This window comes from Erigeron canadensis, chromosome 1 (genome assembly GCF_010389155.1).
Source record: "Erigeron canadensis isolate Cc75 chromosome 1, C_canadensis_v1, whole genome shotgun sequence".
Taxonomy (NCBI): Eukaryota; Viridiplantae; Streptophyta; class Magnoliopsida; order Asterales; family Asteraceae; genus Erigeron; species Erigeron canadensis.
In genome coordinates, this window is record NC_057761.1 from 35,177,891 (window position 1) to 35,196,528 (window position 18,638).

Genomic DNA, 18,638 nt, shown 5'->3' on the forward strand with positions numbered 1-18,638 from the left:
TTGAAATTTATATAGTAATAAAAATAAATGAAAAAAAAATGAAATGATATTAAAAATAAATGAAAAAAATGATGGGTCGAAGATTGGAGAAAGTAACACTATTAATTTTGAGAAAATAAGAAAAATTGGAGAAAATTGAGATGAAAGATTTGGATTGACTTTAAAGTCTCCCTACCCCCTAATAGTATTTATTCCACCTAAATGATTAATGATCTATCTATTTTTTTCCCCCCAGCTAATTAAGGGCTTAATATCGACATCTATTTATTTACTATTATTTAAAGAATCAAAGAAAATATCTTTTGTATAACTTAATCGCGTTAATTACTTGTGTCATGCATGGTCCTATAAATACAAACACCTTCACTACCTCTTAAATCACAAAAATATCTCACAACATTCATATTCGATCATCAAAACAACAACAAATATATCCAAAAGGGCCTTTAACTATTTTTATATCAAAAACGTACAACAGCCTTGAAAACTAATCATGTCTAATGAAGCGGTTTACAGCGAATCCCCAAAAGTTGACGAGGCCACTACTCCTCCCGTGGAGCAGTCGGAACGTGGATGGTTCGATTTCATGAAGACCAAGAAGACGGACGAAGGAACCAAGTGTGACGATGAAGACGCCGCAATCTCGTCTGAATTCGATCAGAAAGTTCATGTGTCCGACCCCGAACCAAAATTAGCCGAGGAGGAACATAAGCATGAAACTTCTTTCGAGAAAATGTCGACTGAAGCCGAACCAAAGGCTGATGAGAAGCCATATGAAACTTTGTTCCAAAAAATGTCTGAAGCCGAACCCGAAGCTGATGAGAATAAGCATGAAACTTTGCTCCAGAAAATGCATGATTCACATGTCGGTTCCAGTTCTGGCAGTGTAAGTTTTCCGCCGTCAGTCACTATCTATATATATACACACAACTATATTTATATATAATGCTCTTTCATGTATTAACAAAATACTCGTAATGCTTAAAGATGTTTAATTTGGATCAAACTAAAGATGTTTTGTGTGGATATATATTACAGTCGAGTGATGAAGAGTGCGAAGACGGAGAAAAGAAGAAGAAAAAGAAGAAGGAAAAGAAATCAATGACCACGCAGATCCAGGAAAAGATAGAAGAGCGCAAAGAAAAGAAAGAGGAAGAAGAGATGGCGAAACATGAAAATGAGACACATGTCCCAGTTGAGAAATATGAAGAAGTAGCGGCCCCGCCACACATTAGTGAAGTGGCCCACCCCATCGTGACCCCCGAGCAACCACACACTAGTGAAGTGGCCCACCCCATTGCGACCCCTGAGCCAGAGGAGAAAAAGGGGTTCATGGAAAAACTCAAAGATAAGCTTCCTGGCCACAAAAAGGTCGAGGAGGAGGAACACAGTGCTCCTCCTCCATCAACACCAGCAGTCGAGACATATGATGGTGAAGAGAAGGAGAAGAAGGGTATTTTTAAGAAAATTAAAGAGAAAATTCCTGGATATCACTCAAAAGCTGAGGGGGAAATGGTTAAAGAATGTGATTAAGCAAAATGCCGGGTTGTTTTGCTTTGGTTTGCAAGTGTGGATTTATGATTTTTCTTGTTTTTGGTCTGTACCCTTTTGGATGAATAAGTGGTAAATTTGAAAAAAAAATTATATACCTTAAATACAATATTTTTTTCGTGATCAAAATTTGTGAAAAATACTTCAAATTATATCCGTAATTTCTTTTCTCTTTATACAATTAAAAAGAGTCCGTCGAGAGGTTAGACAACCCCTCAACCCAATGCAAATTGCTCCGCCATCTATGATGCCATTTTTGTAATTACGCATCACTATTATTTGGTCTTTAATAATCTTATTTTTAGTTGGTGTCTAATTAAATTAATAACGAATCTATAGCGGTGAATGATAATCATCAAAATATGGTTTCGAATTAACAACATTACTAAATTAAACTTATATTTTCGGTTACGAAATTTGCTTCGTCATGAAACATGTTTTTTCCTTGGTAGGGAAAGGAATTCACGATTAATTTGTTCAAGGGAAAGGAATTCACGATTAATTTGTTCAATCCAAAATGAGTTTCCTCAATTTCCCTAAAGCAATACTCACCAATTTTCATTTTCACAAGAACTACGTTTGTTGACGTGATATGACGTATCAGCATGTTTATTGGCTGAGATGCTAATCTTTACCCCTATTTATATAGACTATTTCTACTCATTTTAAGTAATTCAGATTTTGAAACCATAATTTTACTCAACTTCATTTAATATATTTATAATTTTTTTAACGAAATAATTTATAGATCCTTCAACATACCCTTAAATAATAATATTAACTCATTTACATCAATTAATTTTACATTAACTACCCCCACTGCCATCGTCGTCACATCGCCTCCGCATCACGCTAACATACGTCTGGTCCTACTTATGTGTTTTCATTCGAAGGCATCTATCATGTGACAATACATTTACCATACCCGTCAGTCTTAGATATTTTCTGTTTTTTTTATATTTTTTATAACAAAGATATTTAGAAAAAAAATTTAATAAAATATAACTTGATAATTCAAGATAAACCAAAAGTCAAGATAAAAATAAAAAATTCAATTTTGAAATATTCCTAATGATAAACACTTTTTAAATATATGCATATATCTATAATCTATACTTTATAATATTATGTAAAATATCTCCCTCTTCAAAAATTTTTTTGATATACTCCATTCAATTTTATTTATTACTTACGTTATTCTCTTTAAATCGATTACCTTACATCAATTACATACGTTACTTACCCGACGCCATCACCACTAATCACCACCACCACTACACCGTCGTCACCAACATCATCGTCAGCGCATTGCGCACGACCCTCTATACTTTTATAGTGTCCGCCGTTTCAACTTTTGATATTTGATTCAACCTATTTTACCTCTTCCATCTATGGTGGGTCTATGTGACTTTTCTATATCCATAAATCTACGTTTCAGCATATTGTAAGTTTCTCATCGAGGAGTTTAGATTGAAAATCTAATTGGTTGGGGAGACTAAGACAAAATATGTTAAACCTCTTGATATTAACAAGTAATTACACCTTAAAAGAAAACTATTTATCGTTAACAACTCAACATTGAAATAACCTTAATACTTACCAATTTCTTACTTATACCTTCTTTATGCATTTAATCAAATTAGTTACGAATTTAATTTATTAAAAAATATATATTTTGTAGTTTCTAATTATAACTCATTGGCACATCACATTTTCTTGTATACGAATTGAAGTTAAAATGAATAATTATAAAAGTCATTTAATAGCGTCTAGAAACTATATATATAATTCCGCAATTCACCCTATGCTTAGTATGTTTTTAAAAGTTACTGTATTATGCAACAAACAAATGAAAATCGGTGGCTCGACCTTCGTAAATGGGTTTTTTCTTGTGTCTTGGGTCAGCGTAATCGGCACAAGTTTTTTTCAACTTTTTTACAGTCTTAGCAATTAAAGTTTCGGGTGATCGGTCTAGATAATGTATATGTGTTGATATGAAGAGTAATTAGACATATCAGCTCTTAAAAGTTGAAGGAAAGCAATCAGTTTTTTTTATAGGGGTGTATAGACAGGGATGAAACTTTTAAGAGGACAAAGGGGTTCCAGCCCCTCCAAATGTTTTTATTTTTATACATATTAATTAGTTTCTCTAACAAAACTAAAATTTATGTCTTATTGAGTTCTGCCCCTTTATAGTAAGTGTTCAAGTTCCGCCACTGTGTATAAGTTTTTGTTATAGTTTTAAAAAAAATTACGCAATAGACAAATGAAATGACTTTTTTGGTACTGAAGTTGCTGCCTTGCTGGTTAAGCTTGACAACCGACCATCGACATTGGGTGTGGGACCCATTAGTAGTACAACCATCCATGATTTTATCCTGCGTGGCGTGATAAGAGTGGTTAACTACATTAAAGCAAGACAGCGTGTCCGTCTCCTTCTTTGATTATTTTATTATTAGTTATTAACTATTGTGAACAATGCTAACTTCATATTTGTTCCTTTCTTTCTAAATTATTCAAGTATGAAGTAATGAAGTATACGTGGTATTAATTATTACTTATTATTTTAAAAAATATGTGGTATTAACTATTTTTTTTTAACAAATATGTGGTATTGACTATTAACACGTATGGATAGATATATCTATTGGTTTTGAGTTGTTATATACACTTATATGAGACGAGCACCCGCACGATATAGAGCGATAATAATGCGCAATAGTGGTGATAACGGAGAGTAATATATGTTATTTGAATAAAAATGATAATGTAATTATTTTACTTACTAAAAGGTAAATATTATAAATTATCTACGTTAACTATATATTAGGTATTTAATAGGCTCACCGCCCATGGATAATGATATATTAGTAATGCACTATGGATATTTTAGAGGAAGAAAAGTTTAGAAGGAGACCGAGAATTTGTTTTATATATAATTGAAATACTAGTACTGATTTCCATACACATTGATTATCATATTATTCGAAATAAAACTTAACATAACTATGTATTATATTATAATTAAATTTTTTTTGGGTTAATAGTTATAATATTTTGTCCTTTAACATTTTGACCACTAAATTATGAAACTTTTAAATTTATATTCCTTAACACAATTTTCTATTATAAAATTTACGATGTATTGTTTCACCATATATATGTTTTTCTTAATCTCATCGTAATCATTAACATGTTCAAATTTCTAGCACAAGTTCGAGTCTATGCTAAGTTGTTACTTCGGCCAAAGATCGGGTATAACAATAATCGAGTAATATTACATGAATTTGAAGTTCATTCACATAAACAATAAAAAAAATGTATGTTATAAAAGAATTTTTTTTAAACCCTTAAAATAGTTTTCTTTTAGACTTTTAAATGACTTTGTTTTCGTTCACATGTAATAAACGGATATATATATATATATATATATGTATGTATGTATGTATGAGGTCTTGAAAAAGAATAACATTCATCTCTACTCCTTTATAAAGTAAAAGACTTATTTTTATTTTTAATAATTTCTGTTTTTGAAATACTAAAATTGTCCTTGACATTTTTTATTATCTATACTTCTTTATAAAAATTATCACACCCCATATTTTCAGAATTAGTTACACAATAGTTACATACATAATTACTAAATTACCATTAATAAATATCATTATGGAAATAATTAATTTAAACTTTAAACCTTTATTTTAATAATTAACACTTTATGCCCTTATTTCTAAAAATTTCCACTGTCACAATTACATCAATCTACACCACTTGACACTGTCACCACTACCAATAGTACCATCACCGACACCACTAGACCATCTTCTCCACCACCGCGCCGCATTGTGCGGATACCATACTCGTTATTCATTGTTTATATGTTCGTTTGGAGATTTAAAAGTAAATTTGTTTGAATATCGGACAAAGATCGAAAGTTTCACAACCACAAATTTGTGATACATTTATGTGGCATTAACAATTGTATCATTCTACTACTTGGCTTTCTTCAACAAATAACAACTCATCGTACATATTGTTTTCAAATTTTAAAGGTTTAAGGGATGGAAGGCGTTTATAGAATAAATTATGCGTTTAAAAACTTTATTTAAATAAAATATGTCTCAACCTATTTTTCTAAAACTGTGATTTCTTTATATGAAAACACTGATGATCACTTATTTTGCAAAAAAAACAAACACAATAATCAAATACTTAGGGGTGTTTGGTATTGCATTTATAAAACATAGTTTACGTTTCAAAATATATTATACGTTTTTAAAACTGCGTTTTGAAAAAACATGCATTTATATGCTTCTCAAAAACTGCATTTTTTATAGCAGATAATTACTTTTTTATACAAACACATTTTTAAATTATTTACGTGTTACAAACGTAATAATCAAATAATTATTTCAAAACGTAATTCCAAAAACCTTAGTTTAAAACGCATCACAGTAAACAACCTCTAAAACATTAAACCTTTTGTATAAGAATTAGAATCTTAATATGTGTTGATCAATACCGATAATATAATTGATGTAAATCAATATTGATTATCAATAAACAAGTCGACGAACTCAAAACTATCAATAGATTAATATATCATTACCATATTTACATCATTTTCACAGATAGTTTTTTGTTAATTAATAGTATCCATTTCACCAAAATAAGAGGCGAAGATTCTTTAAAGTCAAAAATTACTTCATTATCATTAGTAAAGTTGGATGGATCTTAACTATTGGATTAAAATTAAAGGTCAACATTTAAACTCATATTTAAATCTTGACCCTTAATTTTAATTTAAAGGTCAAAATTATTAACTTTATTAGTAAAAGTTGGTTTCAAACTTAGAGGATCTCAATCCCCAAATAATCAACTTTTTTTAGTTACCTAAATATCGATATTTATTAAAGAAAAACGGTTTTGTTAAACTCAACATAATCTTAAGTGTCTAATTTATTTAAATAGTTGTGTACTTACCATAAAAATCAGGGATAGAGTAATATGTAAAATATATGAGTAATTTTTTTTTATGCAGGTAACATATATATTTTCAAAAATATAAAATTAAAAAATATCTTGTCTAGAACTTTTAATCGCGTTAATTACGTGTGTCATGCTCCTATAAATACAAACACCCCTCGCTACCTCTTAAATCACAAAATATATCTCACAACCTTCGATCATACTTTCAACAAATCTATATATACATCAAAAACAAACAGCCTGCTTTCAAATTAATCATGTCTACTGATGAAGTTGTTTACCACCATGCCCCAAAAGTTGACGAGGTCAACGAAACCACCACTACTACCGTGGAGCAGTCAGATCGTGGATTGTTCGATTTCATGAAGAGCAAGAAGGAGGAAGAAAACAAGTGTGAAGACGCCGCGATTTCGTCTGAATTTGATCAGAAAGTTCAGCTGTCTGAACCCGAACCAAAAGCCGAAGAGGCGAAGCATGAAACTTTGTTCCAAAAAATGCATGAATCACATAGCGGTTCCAGTTCTAGCAGTGTAAGTTTTCGGTCACCATATATATTATACAAGTACTTTATAATAATGCTCTAATTTCGCGTTTCAATATCCATATATAATTAAAATAAATGTGTAGTAGTACTACTTAAAAATATACTCTATAAAATTTGAGAACTTCTATATTATAAATTAATGTTTATATGTGAACATATTTGTTTACACATGAACTATCAAGTTATATTTATAATTATCTATGTTCATATGTGATTAATTTTTAAACCTTATCTGTTCATTATTAATAAAACACCATATATATGTACTATAATCTATATATATATATATATATATATATATATATGAACCTAGACATTTATTAAGTTGGGAATGCAAAAATTATATTGATGCGAATTATTATGAGATCATTGAAGAATTTGAAGCGAAATGATATTTTGATTAACAAACTCATCAATACATCTCCAGAGCATTTGTATTATATCTTTAATGGAATATATATTTATACAAGTATAAACTTGTAGATCATGCAAGTTTTTGTGGTTGTACATCGCATTGTCCTATATTTTTCTTAGACATTATGTCTTTTTTTTTTTTTTTTAAGTTCTTTAATTTGGATCAAACGAAAAATGTTTGTTTGTCTGGATATATATTACAGTCAAGTGATGAAGAGTGCGAAGATGGAGAAAAAAATAAGAAGAAAAAGGAGAAGAAGTCATTGACCGCACAGATCAAGGAAAAGATCGAGCATAAAGAAAAGAAAGAGGAAGAAAAGGTGGAGAAACATGAGGATGACACATGTGTCCCTGTTGAGAAATATGATGAAGTAGAGGCCCCACCACACGTCAGTGAAGTGGCCCACCCTATTCCGACCCCCGAACCAGAGGAGAAAAAAGGGTTTATGGAAAAGCTCAAAGAGAAGCTTCCTGGTGGCCACAAAAAGGTAGAGGAGGAGCACGTTGCTCCTCCTCACCCACCAACACCAGTGGTCGAGGCACATGATGAGGATAAGGAGAAGAAGGGTATTTTTGAGAAAATTAAAGAGAAAATTCCAGGGTATCATTCGAAGAGTGAGGAGGAGAAAGAAAAAGAAAAAGTTAAAGAATGTGATTAAGCAAAAGGAAATATATTATGGTGGTATGTGGGTTGGCTTGCTTTGGTTTGCAAGAGTGGGTCTATTATGATGTTTCTTGCTTTTGGTCGTTACCTTTTTTGGACTTTTGATTAAGTGGTTTTCGATGTGTATCTGTTTGGAATTTCTTGTGTGGTGTATTGGTGTTACTGGATTTGGTTGTAACTCTATACCATTATTATTTGTATTGAATGTAATTTGTTTGTACACACTATTGTTTCATCTATCGGGTTTATATGTTTTTACTTTATAGTCAAGTTAAGTTTCATTGTTTTTTTTTTTTTTTTTTTTTAATTTAAAGTTTTATTGGTTATCTTTTAATTGAGAGACTATGATACTATAATGGAAGATAATGACTATTTTATATCCTAAACACAAAGGTGGGTATGGTTCAAGAGGTTTTTGGAATCGTCGATGAAAATATCAGTTAAGCTAGTTAATTAATGATGGTTTTAGACTTTTGGTTCCTGTTACCTAAAATAAAGTAGTAGTAAATAAATTTACTAAATAATTCATATAAATTCCATACATTATAATGTATCCTAATGGGATCCCATATAACCTATAAATTGAAGTTATTAATAAAATTACAAAAGCTAAAGCTCAAACGTACCTCAACAAAGTAATGGTTTGGTGCTTGTTGTAAGACCGAGATGCGATACTTTATTTTTTCATTCTTTTGAAAAAAATGAGTTGTGAAGTTTTTTTTTTTTTTAAGTTTTCTAATGAATATATAATCAGGAAAGGAAAATTTTAACCAAGATAAATACAATCTATCCAATATATATATATATGGAGACATCATGATATGGCATGATCTTTTTCTTTGTTTGGGTCCCTTGGTTCCATAATTTTCTTGATTATTAGATAAGAAAGTGATACTTTCGTCTGGAGTGAAGAGAGTAGCATTGAAAAGAAAATGAGATATTCGAAGTAAATATATATAATTCGTTGATTACTTAAAAGAAAATGTTTATCAATACACAATAACATTAAAATTTTGTCACATAAGGGCTATATTGTGCAGAAGGCTTTACTTATTGTCCATATAAGATTTATTCAAACAACCAGATGAATGATGATACATTTATATGGTTTACCAATAGATAATTTAACTAACATGACTAATTGACATCATGTCGAGATTCCTTTTTAGCTCATTTTCGGCCTATAAATTTGTCAAATAAAAAAAAATTATCACTCTTTCAGTCTTTCTCAAAAACTTGATCTTGATACACCCAAAAATAAATGGTGCAGTACTGCAGTGTTTGCCTATTCTGTCATCTATAAACCCATTAAAAAGTAATAATATATAATGAATTTGGGCCCCTTAATATGAGCCCAAACGTGCTCATCTGCAACCCATTATCCAAGCAAAGCCTAAGCTGCATCCCTTAACGACCATTTTCTTTCGTATGTTGCTAAGAATATTCAAGGTAGCCTACTCATTGGGCTATGATGTGGTGGCCAGAAAAAAGGTTCGGAAACGGTCACGTAGTACCCGGATTGAGCAACATCCATCTGATTCAATGACTCGATAGTCTTTTTCAAGTAACCCAATAGGTTATAATTACATCAACACTAACTAAATGAGACATGCCTAAACATAGAAAGTTTTCCATGTTTAGGTTATTCGAGAAAGACATGTATTTGACTCAAACATATGCATTGTGGCCTAACCAAGATACTCCAATTACCAGTTTGCTAGACCTTGTTTGACCACCACACAATGTTAAATTGGAGGTTCAAATAAAACATATTCTGTGGAAGTAAGTTTTCCGGTTACATGCATTATGCATAAATATGAAAATGGAGCATCATTGAAGATATACAGACTATATATTAAGTATTTGACAAATGGAGCATGATTATTGTTCGATCGACACAATTTGATTTTGGTTTATAGTGAGCATAGAGACGGCAAAATTCCCACAATCATGTATTCGTACGACAAAAAAGACATACTTCAATCCTAACATGCTCGTTTTAAACTATGAAACACACGATACAAACCATAACCAACTTCTATAAATTTATAACAATTCCTTAAAATGAATCAAACTTAAAAAATAATATGTATCCAAAAACTTTTATTTTCATACTGTTCATAATACTCCTCAATGTTTTCCTATCTCCAACTACTGCCCAATACTTGATTGGAGTTGGCAGCTATGACAGCACCGGACCGGCTGCTGGAGTCAACATGATGGGGTATGCAAATTTGGATCAAAGCACAGCAGGAATACATTTTAGGCTAAGAGCACGAGCTTTCATCATAGCAGAGAGCTTAGACGGCCCTAGAATTGCATTTGTCAATCTAGACGCTGGAATGGCGTCGCAACTTGTGACAATCAAAGTACTTGAGAGGCTTTCCAAAAGGTACATACTATATAGAGTTGGTACTATATGTACATAAACAAACTTAAACATGAGACTATAACTCAGAATGTCTTGGTCATTTGGTCATCTTGATACTGCTAAGTTGGAGACTGAACTTTTGTTATAATTAGTACTATTTTCAACTGATAATGTCATCGCCGATGTTGCTAAACTTCATGTGATTTGGTTTTTATAGGTTTGGGAAGTTGTACAACGAGGATAATGTAGCCATAAGTGGTACTCACACTCATGCTGGTCCAGGAGGCTATATGCAATATGTATTGTACTCTGTGACTTCACTTGGCTTCATTCCTCAGTCTTTTGATGCCATTGTTACAGCCATTGAAATGAGTATTCTTCAAGCTCATCAGAATCTTAAATCCGGTTCAGTTTTCATCAATACAGGTGGGTTTGAGTCTATGCTTTGATTGTTATATTGCACTTAGTGATACAATCTGATCATTGTATTTATAGCAAAAACTTAACGAAGAATCTTTTAACCAGACAAGCCTAAAAATTGGCTGCTTTCGACTAGTCATTCATATCAGTCGCAAATGCTATTGTTATTTGTTGGGTATTTTATGTTGCAGTCACTAAACCTCATTGCGGATTCATGTATTTGCAGGGGATTTGGTAAATGCAGGGGTAAATCGGAGCCCAAGTGCATATTTGTTTAACCCTCCAACTGAGAGGGAAAGATATCCACGAGATGTTGATACCCTAATGACTCTTTTGAAGTTCGTCGATGGTACAAGTCAGAAAAGTGTAGGAGCTTTCACATGGTTTGCAACTCATGGAACCTCTATGAGCAGCAACAACACACTTATTAGTGGTGACAATAAGGGGGCTGCTGCTAGGTTCTTTGAGGACTGGTTCACTTCTACAAGCACAAACTCGACTACTTTTTATGCACAAGGTACAAGCTATCATAGCATACAATTACTAGGTTCTTTACTGACTGACGTAATTGCTGATCATTATAACAGAGAATACCAGCACCAGTGCTTTGATAAAAAGGGCTTCGACTATTAAAGCTACCGGAGGTCAACCTTGCAGTCAGACATCAAGTCAAGGGTTCAAGGTGAGAAAGAATAATGGTGGGTCACAATTTGTTGGAGCGTTTTGCCAATCCAATGTGGGCGACGTTAGTCCAAATGTGTTGGGAGCATTTTGTACTGATACGGGCTTACCTTGCGACTTCAATCACTCTTCTTGTCATGGAAATGACCAGCTTTGTATCGGACGTGGCCCTGGGTATTCATCTTGTTTTATTGCCTTCCTCAGTGGACATAAACAGTTTTGTTGACATCTACTCGTTATGGAAATATGAAATCGCCAGACAATTTTGTATTGATTATATTGTGCCAAACATAAAAATCTGACAAAAGTTCTAACAGGTACCCAGATGAAACAAAGAGTACCAAAATCATAGGGGAAAGACAATTTCTAAAGGCAGTTGAGCTATTCACCTCAGCTAAAGAACAGTTAACTGGAAAGATCGACTATCGTCATATATACTTAAACTTCACGAATATTGATGTGAAATTAGCTGATAACCAGACTGCCAAAACATGTCCAGCAGCCTTAGGTGCGGGTTTTGCTGCCGGAACTACTGATGGTCCTGGGGCTTTTGGGTTCCAACAAGGTGATAAAAAGGTCAGAATTGCTCCCCAAAAATAAGATTGTTATTAATAATTTTACCTTTCCACTATGCTTTGTTGGATATTACATGACAGGAATAACTTTTTCAGATTAACGAATTTTGGAAACGAGTAAGAGATTTTCTTAAAAAACCGAGTGCTTATCAAGTTGATTGTCAAAACCCAAAGCCTGTTCTGGTTTCGACTGGAGAAATGTTTTTTCCTTACGCTTGGGCGGTAATCTTGATTTCTTTCTTCTAAATGAGTTTTGGTCGTTGCCTTCATAAATTTTCATAGATTCTTTATGTCTAATTTCAGCCAGCAATTGTTCCCATTCAAATCCTGAGAATAGGGAAACTAGTCATACTATCAGTTCCTGGAGGTTTACTAGTACTTTTTTTTTCCCTTCATAACATTATGGGTAATAAGTTCCTAAAAAACTGACGTTATGAGTTTTTCAGAATTTACAACAATGTCGGGTAGAAGATTACGGGAGTCAGTGAAGAAGACATTAATAGATAACGGCAATGGTGGATTTGACAACAATACACATGTCGTAATAGCAGGTTTAACCAACACGTACTCACAATACATAGCAACTCCTGAAGAATACCAGCAACAAAGATATGAGGTAATCAACCTATTACTAGCATATACTGGCTAATTAGTCCAACTATTACTAATTTTCAGTAATAGTTTGGGTATTAATATTAATTTCTAAGCTAACAATAGTCTGTTTAACCTCAAAATCAACAGGCTGCATCAACGCTATACGGTCCTCATACTCTATCGGCATATATCCAAGAATTTAACAAGTTAGCAGAGTCAATGGCGAAAGGGCTTAAGATAGTTGACAAAGGCCCATCACCGCCAGATCTCTCCTCTATCCAACTGACGCTCCTACCAGACCCACCAGGTGAATCACTGCCACCTGGCATAAAGTTTGGTGATATGAAACACGACATTTACACACCAAAAACTGGATTTTTTAGAAAAGGAGACAAACCCAGTGTCGTGTTTTGGAGCCCAAACCCCAGATATGACTTATTGACCGAAGGCACATATGCTGTAGTTGAGATGCTTCAAAGAGAGATGTGGGTCCCGGCCTACGATGATGATGATTTTAGCCTGATTTTCAAGTGGAATGTAGACAACAGTAGTAATAATGGTTTGGCTAGTCTTGAATGGGAGGTGCCTAATTCGGCTATTAATGGGGTTTATAGATTTAGGCATTTCGGTTCATCTAAGGAAACAATTGTTTCTACTGTCAAATACTTTACTGGTGCATCAAGTGCATTCACAGTATCGTGAAACCTGACCTTCAGGCACACTTGACATGACTACGTTTAAACATAATCAATAAACATTAGTGCTTCAAACCATTCTGCTTATTTATTTTAGTAGCTAAATGTTATTTATTTGAAGGATAATACAGAGGTTATTATTCATTAAATTTATATAGCTATTTGAGATCTTAAAGTCAGGAACTTAAACACAAGTATTATTTTTATTGCATATGATGCCAAATGTGACCAATTTTCGCTTGGTACAAAACAATGTTTCGTTGCATTGAAATTTGATCATTTGTTCATCCTAATCACACACCGTATGCTCTTCCCTTCAACAAGCAAATCGAAAGCCTTGTTGACATCTTCGAAGTTAACCTCATGTGTGATAAATTCATTGAGTTTCAGTTCCTAAAGAGAAAAAAATTAATAAGGTTTGGTTCGTTCCATATTATTTTACTTTTAGTTGTGCTCTAATGTGATATTTGCTAATATGCAAAAAATGTTAATTTGGCTAGACACTTAAGAAAAATGCAAACTTTCAGAAAACAAAAATTTACTGCTGTACATTGACTTTTGAAGTCAAAGAAACTTATATATCCTATGAATATATGGTAATGAAAATTTTAATTTGTGAAAGACTTCTACTATGAATGATATTGACATATACACACTGCATTTTTCTTGCATTAAACATATCAAAGAATCCATTCAAATTTTGAGAAAGTTATAGTTTGACTTGAAAGTCAAAGGCAAGTAATGAAAGACAGGTTGTGCTTACCTTGTTCATGTAGCGTTGTATGAGGATCGGTATATCCCATTTTGGTTTGAGACCTCCAAAAAGGGAGCCAGTGATTATTTTGCCACTGTGAAGTACCTCAAAAGAACTGAGGTTCAACATCGCTCCTGGTTGCTGATCATAGCCCAGCACAACTGTTTTCCCCCATCCCTGAAGATTACATTCAAAGATATAGAAATTTCAATTAGTTTATAGAAAGTCCGAGATGATAAACGATGGAGTTCAAAATCCAATTCAACATTTTCAAGCAACACGCAGAAATGCCTATAAGTTTTTATGATTTATTATCATAATATAAATCCAAAGGAGTTGGTGTAAAAAGATATGGATATAACTGACCCTTCTTGAAGAAGCGTAAGCTTCCTGCATCAGGGACGTTAAACCAGCACACTCAAAGCAATAGTCTGCTCCCCCGTCTGTCATCTCAGTTATTACCTGTTTTAATCAGCAAGTTTATGGTATAGATATTTGAAAGGATGCAATGGACCATTATTGAGGGGATCAAATACCAACATTTACACATTGATCCGTAGAAAAAGTTTTTCTATATTTTGTAAATCCAGAATCTTGTTATTAGAAAAGATGGTAAAAAGGAAATGAAGTTGATATTACATTATATTCTATGAAGTTTATCAACAACTTACCTGACTAACAGTTTTATTCCCACAGTTGCGAGAGTTTACGAAATCAGTGACTCCAAATTTCTTTCCTGTTGTTGATACAATAATTGATAAAATAAAATATAATCATCTCATCAATGAATGATCAGATGCTTCTTGTTAATGAGAAGTTCTACATTGTTATAAAGATTGAAATTATAAATTACCCAGTTCAAATTTGTCCTGGTTTGCATCAACACCAATTATCCTTGTAGCACCACATAGCCTTGCTCCCTCGGCAACCTTTAAACACAGATCATGGAAGTCAATCATATTCCAATAAATTTAAAATTGAATGTGCATTAGCTCCCCCATGGTAGATGGTTCAACCACGCCTGGTTCCACGAATCCTCATATTTTGAAATATGTCAAAATCCTATATGTCACAGACGTTTACTCATTCATGTTCGAATTATTATTTCCCATTACAATATATATTGAGCCCTTTACTTGTAAGAACTGAAAGCTCAACATATATATATAGTCTTAATATAAACAGAGCAGAATCATACTGCTAGCCCGATTGAACCCAGTCCAAATATCGCAACTGTTGTTCCAGGTTCAACATTTGCCTTTTTCCACGCAGCACCTATCCCTGTAAGAGAGCTACACTTTCATACACCCAATCTATGAAAAAACATAAAGATGGTATAGATTGTAATTCTACATTTAATGTTGAAAGATAAGTAATTACCAGCTGCTACTCCACAAGTAAAGAGGCAAGCTATATCTTCCGGGGTTGTTGGATCAATTTTGGTTATATGAGCAATGTCAACCACTGTGTACTCACTCAAACTCGACACAAACATAAAATGGTATAGGGGTTTTCCATTCATGTCTGTAAACCTGCTTGTTTCTTCTCTATCAATCCAAGGGGAAATACTAAAAGTGAAATTTGAGCACAAATTGCTTTTATTAGACAAGCAATCTGTACATTCACCACAATCCGGCAAAAAGATTGGGATCACAGTATCGCCTTCAACAACTTCATGTACACCTTCTCCCACGCTCTCTACAACCCTTTAGTAGTGCATCAAAAAATAAAACGATTATGATATGGTTTATGCATTATGAAATAATACCATAGACGATTATTGTTTATCTAAATTAGCAATTTATTAGCATTTCATTTGTTCCATTATGTGACAACTTATTTTTCATGTATATTTAACCATTTTATTTAAAAAACTTATCCTTCGTAACCATCGTGTAATTTAAAGTGATGTGAGAATAACTCGATTGTAAACCCGCGATATATAGTGATGAGAGAATGTTTTGAAGCATAGTTAAACAGTTCTTGATTCATAACTCTAATAAAAGTCATTACAGAACCCGAATTGTGTCATATCACCATCATAAGCTAAAATATCTCACGTTATATCTTGGCTGAGAAGAGTTTGTCATCTTTATTCAATTTTGGGTTTCATGATGATTGTAATCTAAGACAGTTTATAAAAGTACAACAGGTAATGAAACATACACACAAAAAAAGTAGTTGTCACAATAAGGAATAAAATAAAAACTAAGTTGCTATTTCAGATTAAACAACCCTAAATCTAATATGAACATAGTACAAATTGCATCATTTCTTACCCCATTGCTTCATGACCAAGTATTCTAGGGAAAATAGCAGGAGGATCCTTCAAAAACAAAACAAAATTAAAATAATGTAAATTAGTAACATCATAAAAACTGCCATAAACTTTGGTTGGGAATAAGGGATTAGTTTCCTGAAATGTAACTATCTTTGACCGAATGTCTATAGTAGGAAAAAACTAAAGTCATGTGTATTGTATGTAAGCAACTTGAAAAAATGTTTATTGTATATAAGAAAACATACGTGGCAACCATATACAGGTGCCACTTGTCAGATTGTAATTGGTTGAAACGAAATTCTTACATACAATAAACATTATTTCAAAGTTGTTTACATACGATACACATAGCTTTAGTTATTTCCTACTATAGACGTTCGTTCAAAATTTTTTACATTCGAGGGAACTAATCCCTGGGAATAATTATGTACATTCTCTTTAATTACCTGCAATTTCCAAAAGGTAACATCGACGTGACAAAGAGAAGTGCATATGACTTTAATCCGAACTTCGCGAGATTTTGGTGCAGCCACCATCACTTCTTCAATCACCAATGGCTTTCCTGGTTGCCTAGCAACCGCAGCTGCAAGAAATTAACACAGTACGTGTTTGATGATCCATTTAGATTTAAAAATAAATCAAAACTAAAAGTTTGTGACATTAATAGGTTAATTAAAGAACACACATATATATATATACCTCTGCACCGGATAGGCTTGCCTGCGGTGTTGCTAGAGCTTTTTACGTTCATTGTCAACTGTTTTATCTTAATTACTGTTTGTTCACTTAACAAGAATATATATATATATATATATATAAATATGAGTAACTGCTGCTGATAAATTACATGAAATAAAAAAGGTGTAAGCTAGATGTTAGGTGCCAAACGGGGGGTATTGAAAGAGAAGAAGCTAACCGACAGTGGGGGTGGGACAATGCTCATTTAAAGTCTGCATGTGATGAGAACTTGAGAAGAATAAATTAGATGAAAAGAGAAGTCGCAAAATATAGTGCATTCGTGGAGTGTTGTGGCCCGCTCGATTGTTTTCCACATGACCACGATCGAGGAGCTCACAGATCGACTCATGGTCTCGCTCTTGGTAAGGAGTAGCAACCGTTGTGGTAATAAAAAGAAGAAACATTTTAGACTATTCCTCCGGTAATAAGGGTGGGTTGATGAACGCTTAATTAGTCTAATCTTAAGATATGAAAATAACAAGTTTTGTGAAGATTAATAGACGATTAGGGCTTGTTTATATTTGTTTAAATGTTTCAGGTCTTTGGTGACAAATTGAAGTTAAATGGATCATTAAGAAGTCAAGAAAAGTCAAGAATCAAGTCAAGAAGTGTCAATGCAAAAATCTGAAAAATTGTCATTTCTAGAGGGCAGTCTCAGACGCCCAGGAAGCAGTCTGGGACGGCCATAGCTGCATCAAAATTCCGAATTTAAAGGGTTTTATTAATTTTCAGTTTATAACTTCCTCCTGGACGATTTGGGAAGTTACCAATTCATTTTTTCACATACCTGGGCAGTTTTCTAACACACACAACACCCCAAGATCATCATCAAATCACAATTAAATGGAGATTCAAGTCCTAATTGAAGAATCAATGATGCTATCAATGATGAAGATTTTAGGCTAATTCTCTTTAGATCATTCTCATGTGAACAATTATGTAAGACAATTGTATTCAACTTTTCTTATGTTCATGTTGGATTGAATGTTTAATTTCCCATTAGTCTTTTAACATCTAATGTTGTTTGGATTGTTTGAATGATTACTAGTTTATAACTTTGAATGAATTCCATCTATCTTTTGATTTCAAGTTATTGTTAATCAATTATTATTGGAAGAATCTCTTATAAACTTGTAATTTTGTTAATGAATAGATAATTTAGTTGTGTCAATTCCCCAGTTTTCATTATCGTGAATCATCACAACCTAATTGATTAGTTCTTAGCATTCATTCAATCCAAGCTTATAACGAATCATGTCTATGTGATTTCCAACGAACATAAGTTAGGTTATACTTTTGAAAACATAATTTGAAGCATGAGAATGATCCCTTTTATTTAATTGAAGTATTTTGTTAAGTTTATGATC

At 32.8% G+C, this 18,638-nt stretch overlaps 4 protein-coding genes across 4 annotated transcripts; 3 read left to right on the forward strand and 1 right to left on the reverse strand.

The window, feature by feature from the left end:
* The first annotated feature begins 364 nt into the window (after positions 1-364).
* Positions 365-1,680, forward strand: LOC122608992 (dehydrin ERD14-like). Its single transcript, XM_043782057.1, has 2 exons — positions 365-886; positions 1,039-1,680. The coding sequence occupies exons 1-2, from the start codon at positions 494-496 to the stop codon at positions 1,531-1,533; spliced, it is 888 nt and encodes a 295-aa protein (XP_043637992.1). The 5' UTR covers positions 365-493; the 3' UTR covers positions 1,534-1,680.
* Positions 1,681-6,702: 5,022 nt separating this feature from the next.
* On the forward strand, positions 6,703-8,384 carry LOC122601882 (phosphoprotein ECPP44-like). The gene is made up of 2 exons (XM_043774620.1): positions 6,703-7,070; positions 7,702-8,384. Exons 1-2 carry the CDS (start codon positions 6,798-6,800, stop codon positions 8,155-8,157), a joined length of 729 nt encoding a protein of 242 aa, XP_043630555.1. The 5' UTR covers positions 6,703-6,797; the 3' UTR covers positions 8,158-8,384.
* A 1,865-nt stretch (positions 8,385-10,249) lies between these two features.
* Positions 10,250-13,549, forward strand: LOC122590982 (neutral ceramidase 2-like). Its single transcript, XM_043763163.1, has 9 exons — positions 10,250-10,554; positions 10,751-10,959; positions 11,180-11,470; positions 11,541-11,808; positions 11,952-12,210; positions 12,306-12,431; positions 12,513-12,576; positions 12,656-12,825; positions 12,951-13,549. The coding sequence occupies exons 1-9, from the start codon at positions 10,250-10,252 to the stop codon at positions 13,503-13,505; spliced, it is 2,247 nt and encodes a 748-aa protein (XP_043619098.1). The 3' UTR covers positions 13,506-13,549.
* A 15-nt stretch (positions 13,550-13,564) lies between these two features.
* Positions 13,565-17,394, reverse strand: LOC122609832 (alcohol dehydrogenase-like 7). The gene is made up of 10 exons (XM_043782782.1): positions 17,233-17,394; positions 16,980-17,116; positions 16,532-16,578; positions 15,633-15,958; positions 15,451-15,533; positions 15,106-15,181; positions 14,924-14,988; positions 14,619-14,714; positions 14,262-14,429; positions 13,565-13,891 (listed from the first exon to the last, which is right to left on the reverse strand). The coding sequence occupies exons 1-10, from the start codon at positions 17,282-17,284 to the stop codon at positions 13,775-13,777; spliced, it is 1,167 nt and encodes a 388-aa protein (XP_043638717.1). The 5' UTR covers positions 17,285-17,394; the 3' UTR covers positions 13,565-13,774.
* Between the last annotated feature and the right edge of the window lie 1,244 nt (positions 17,395-18,638).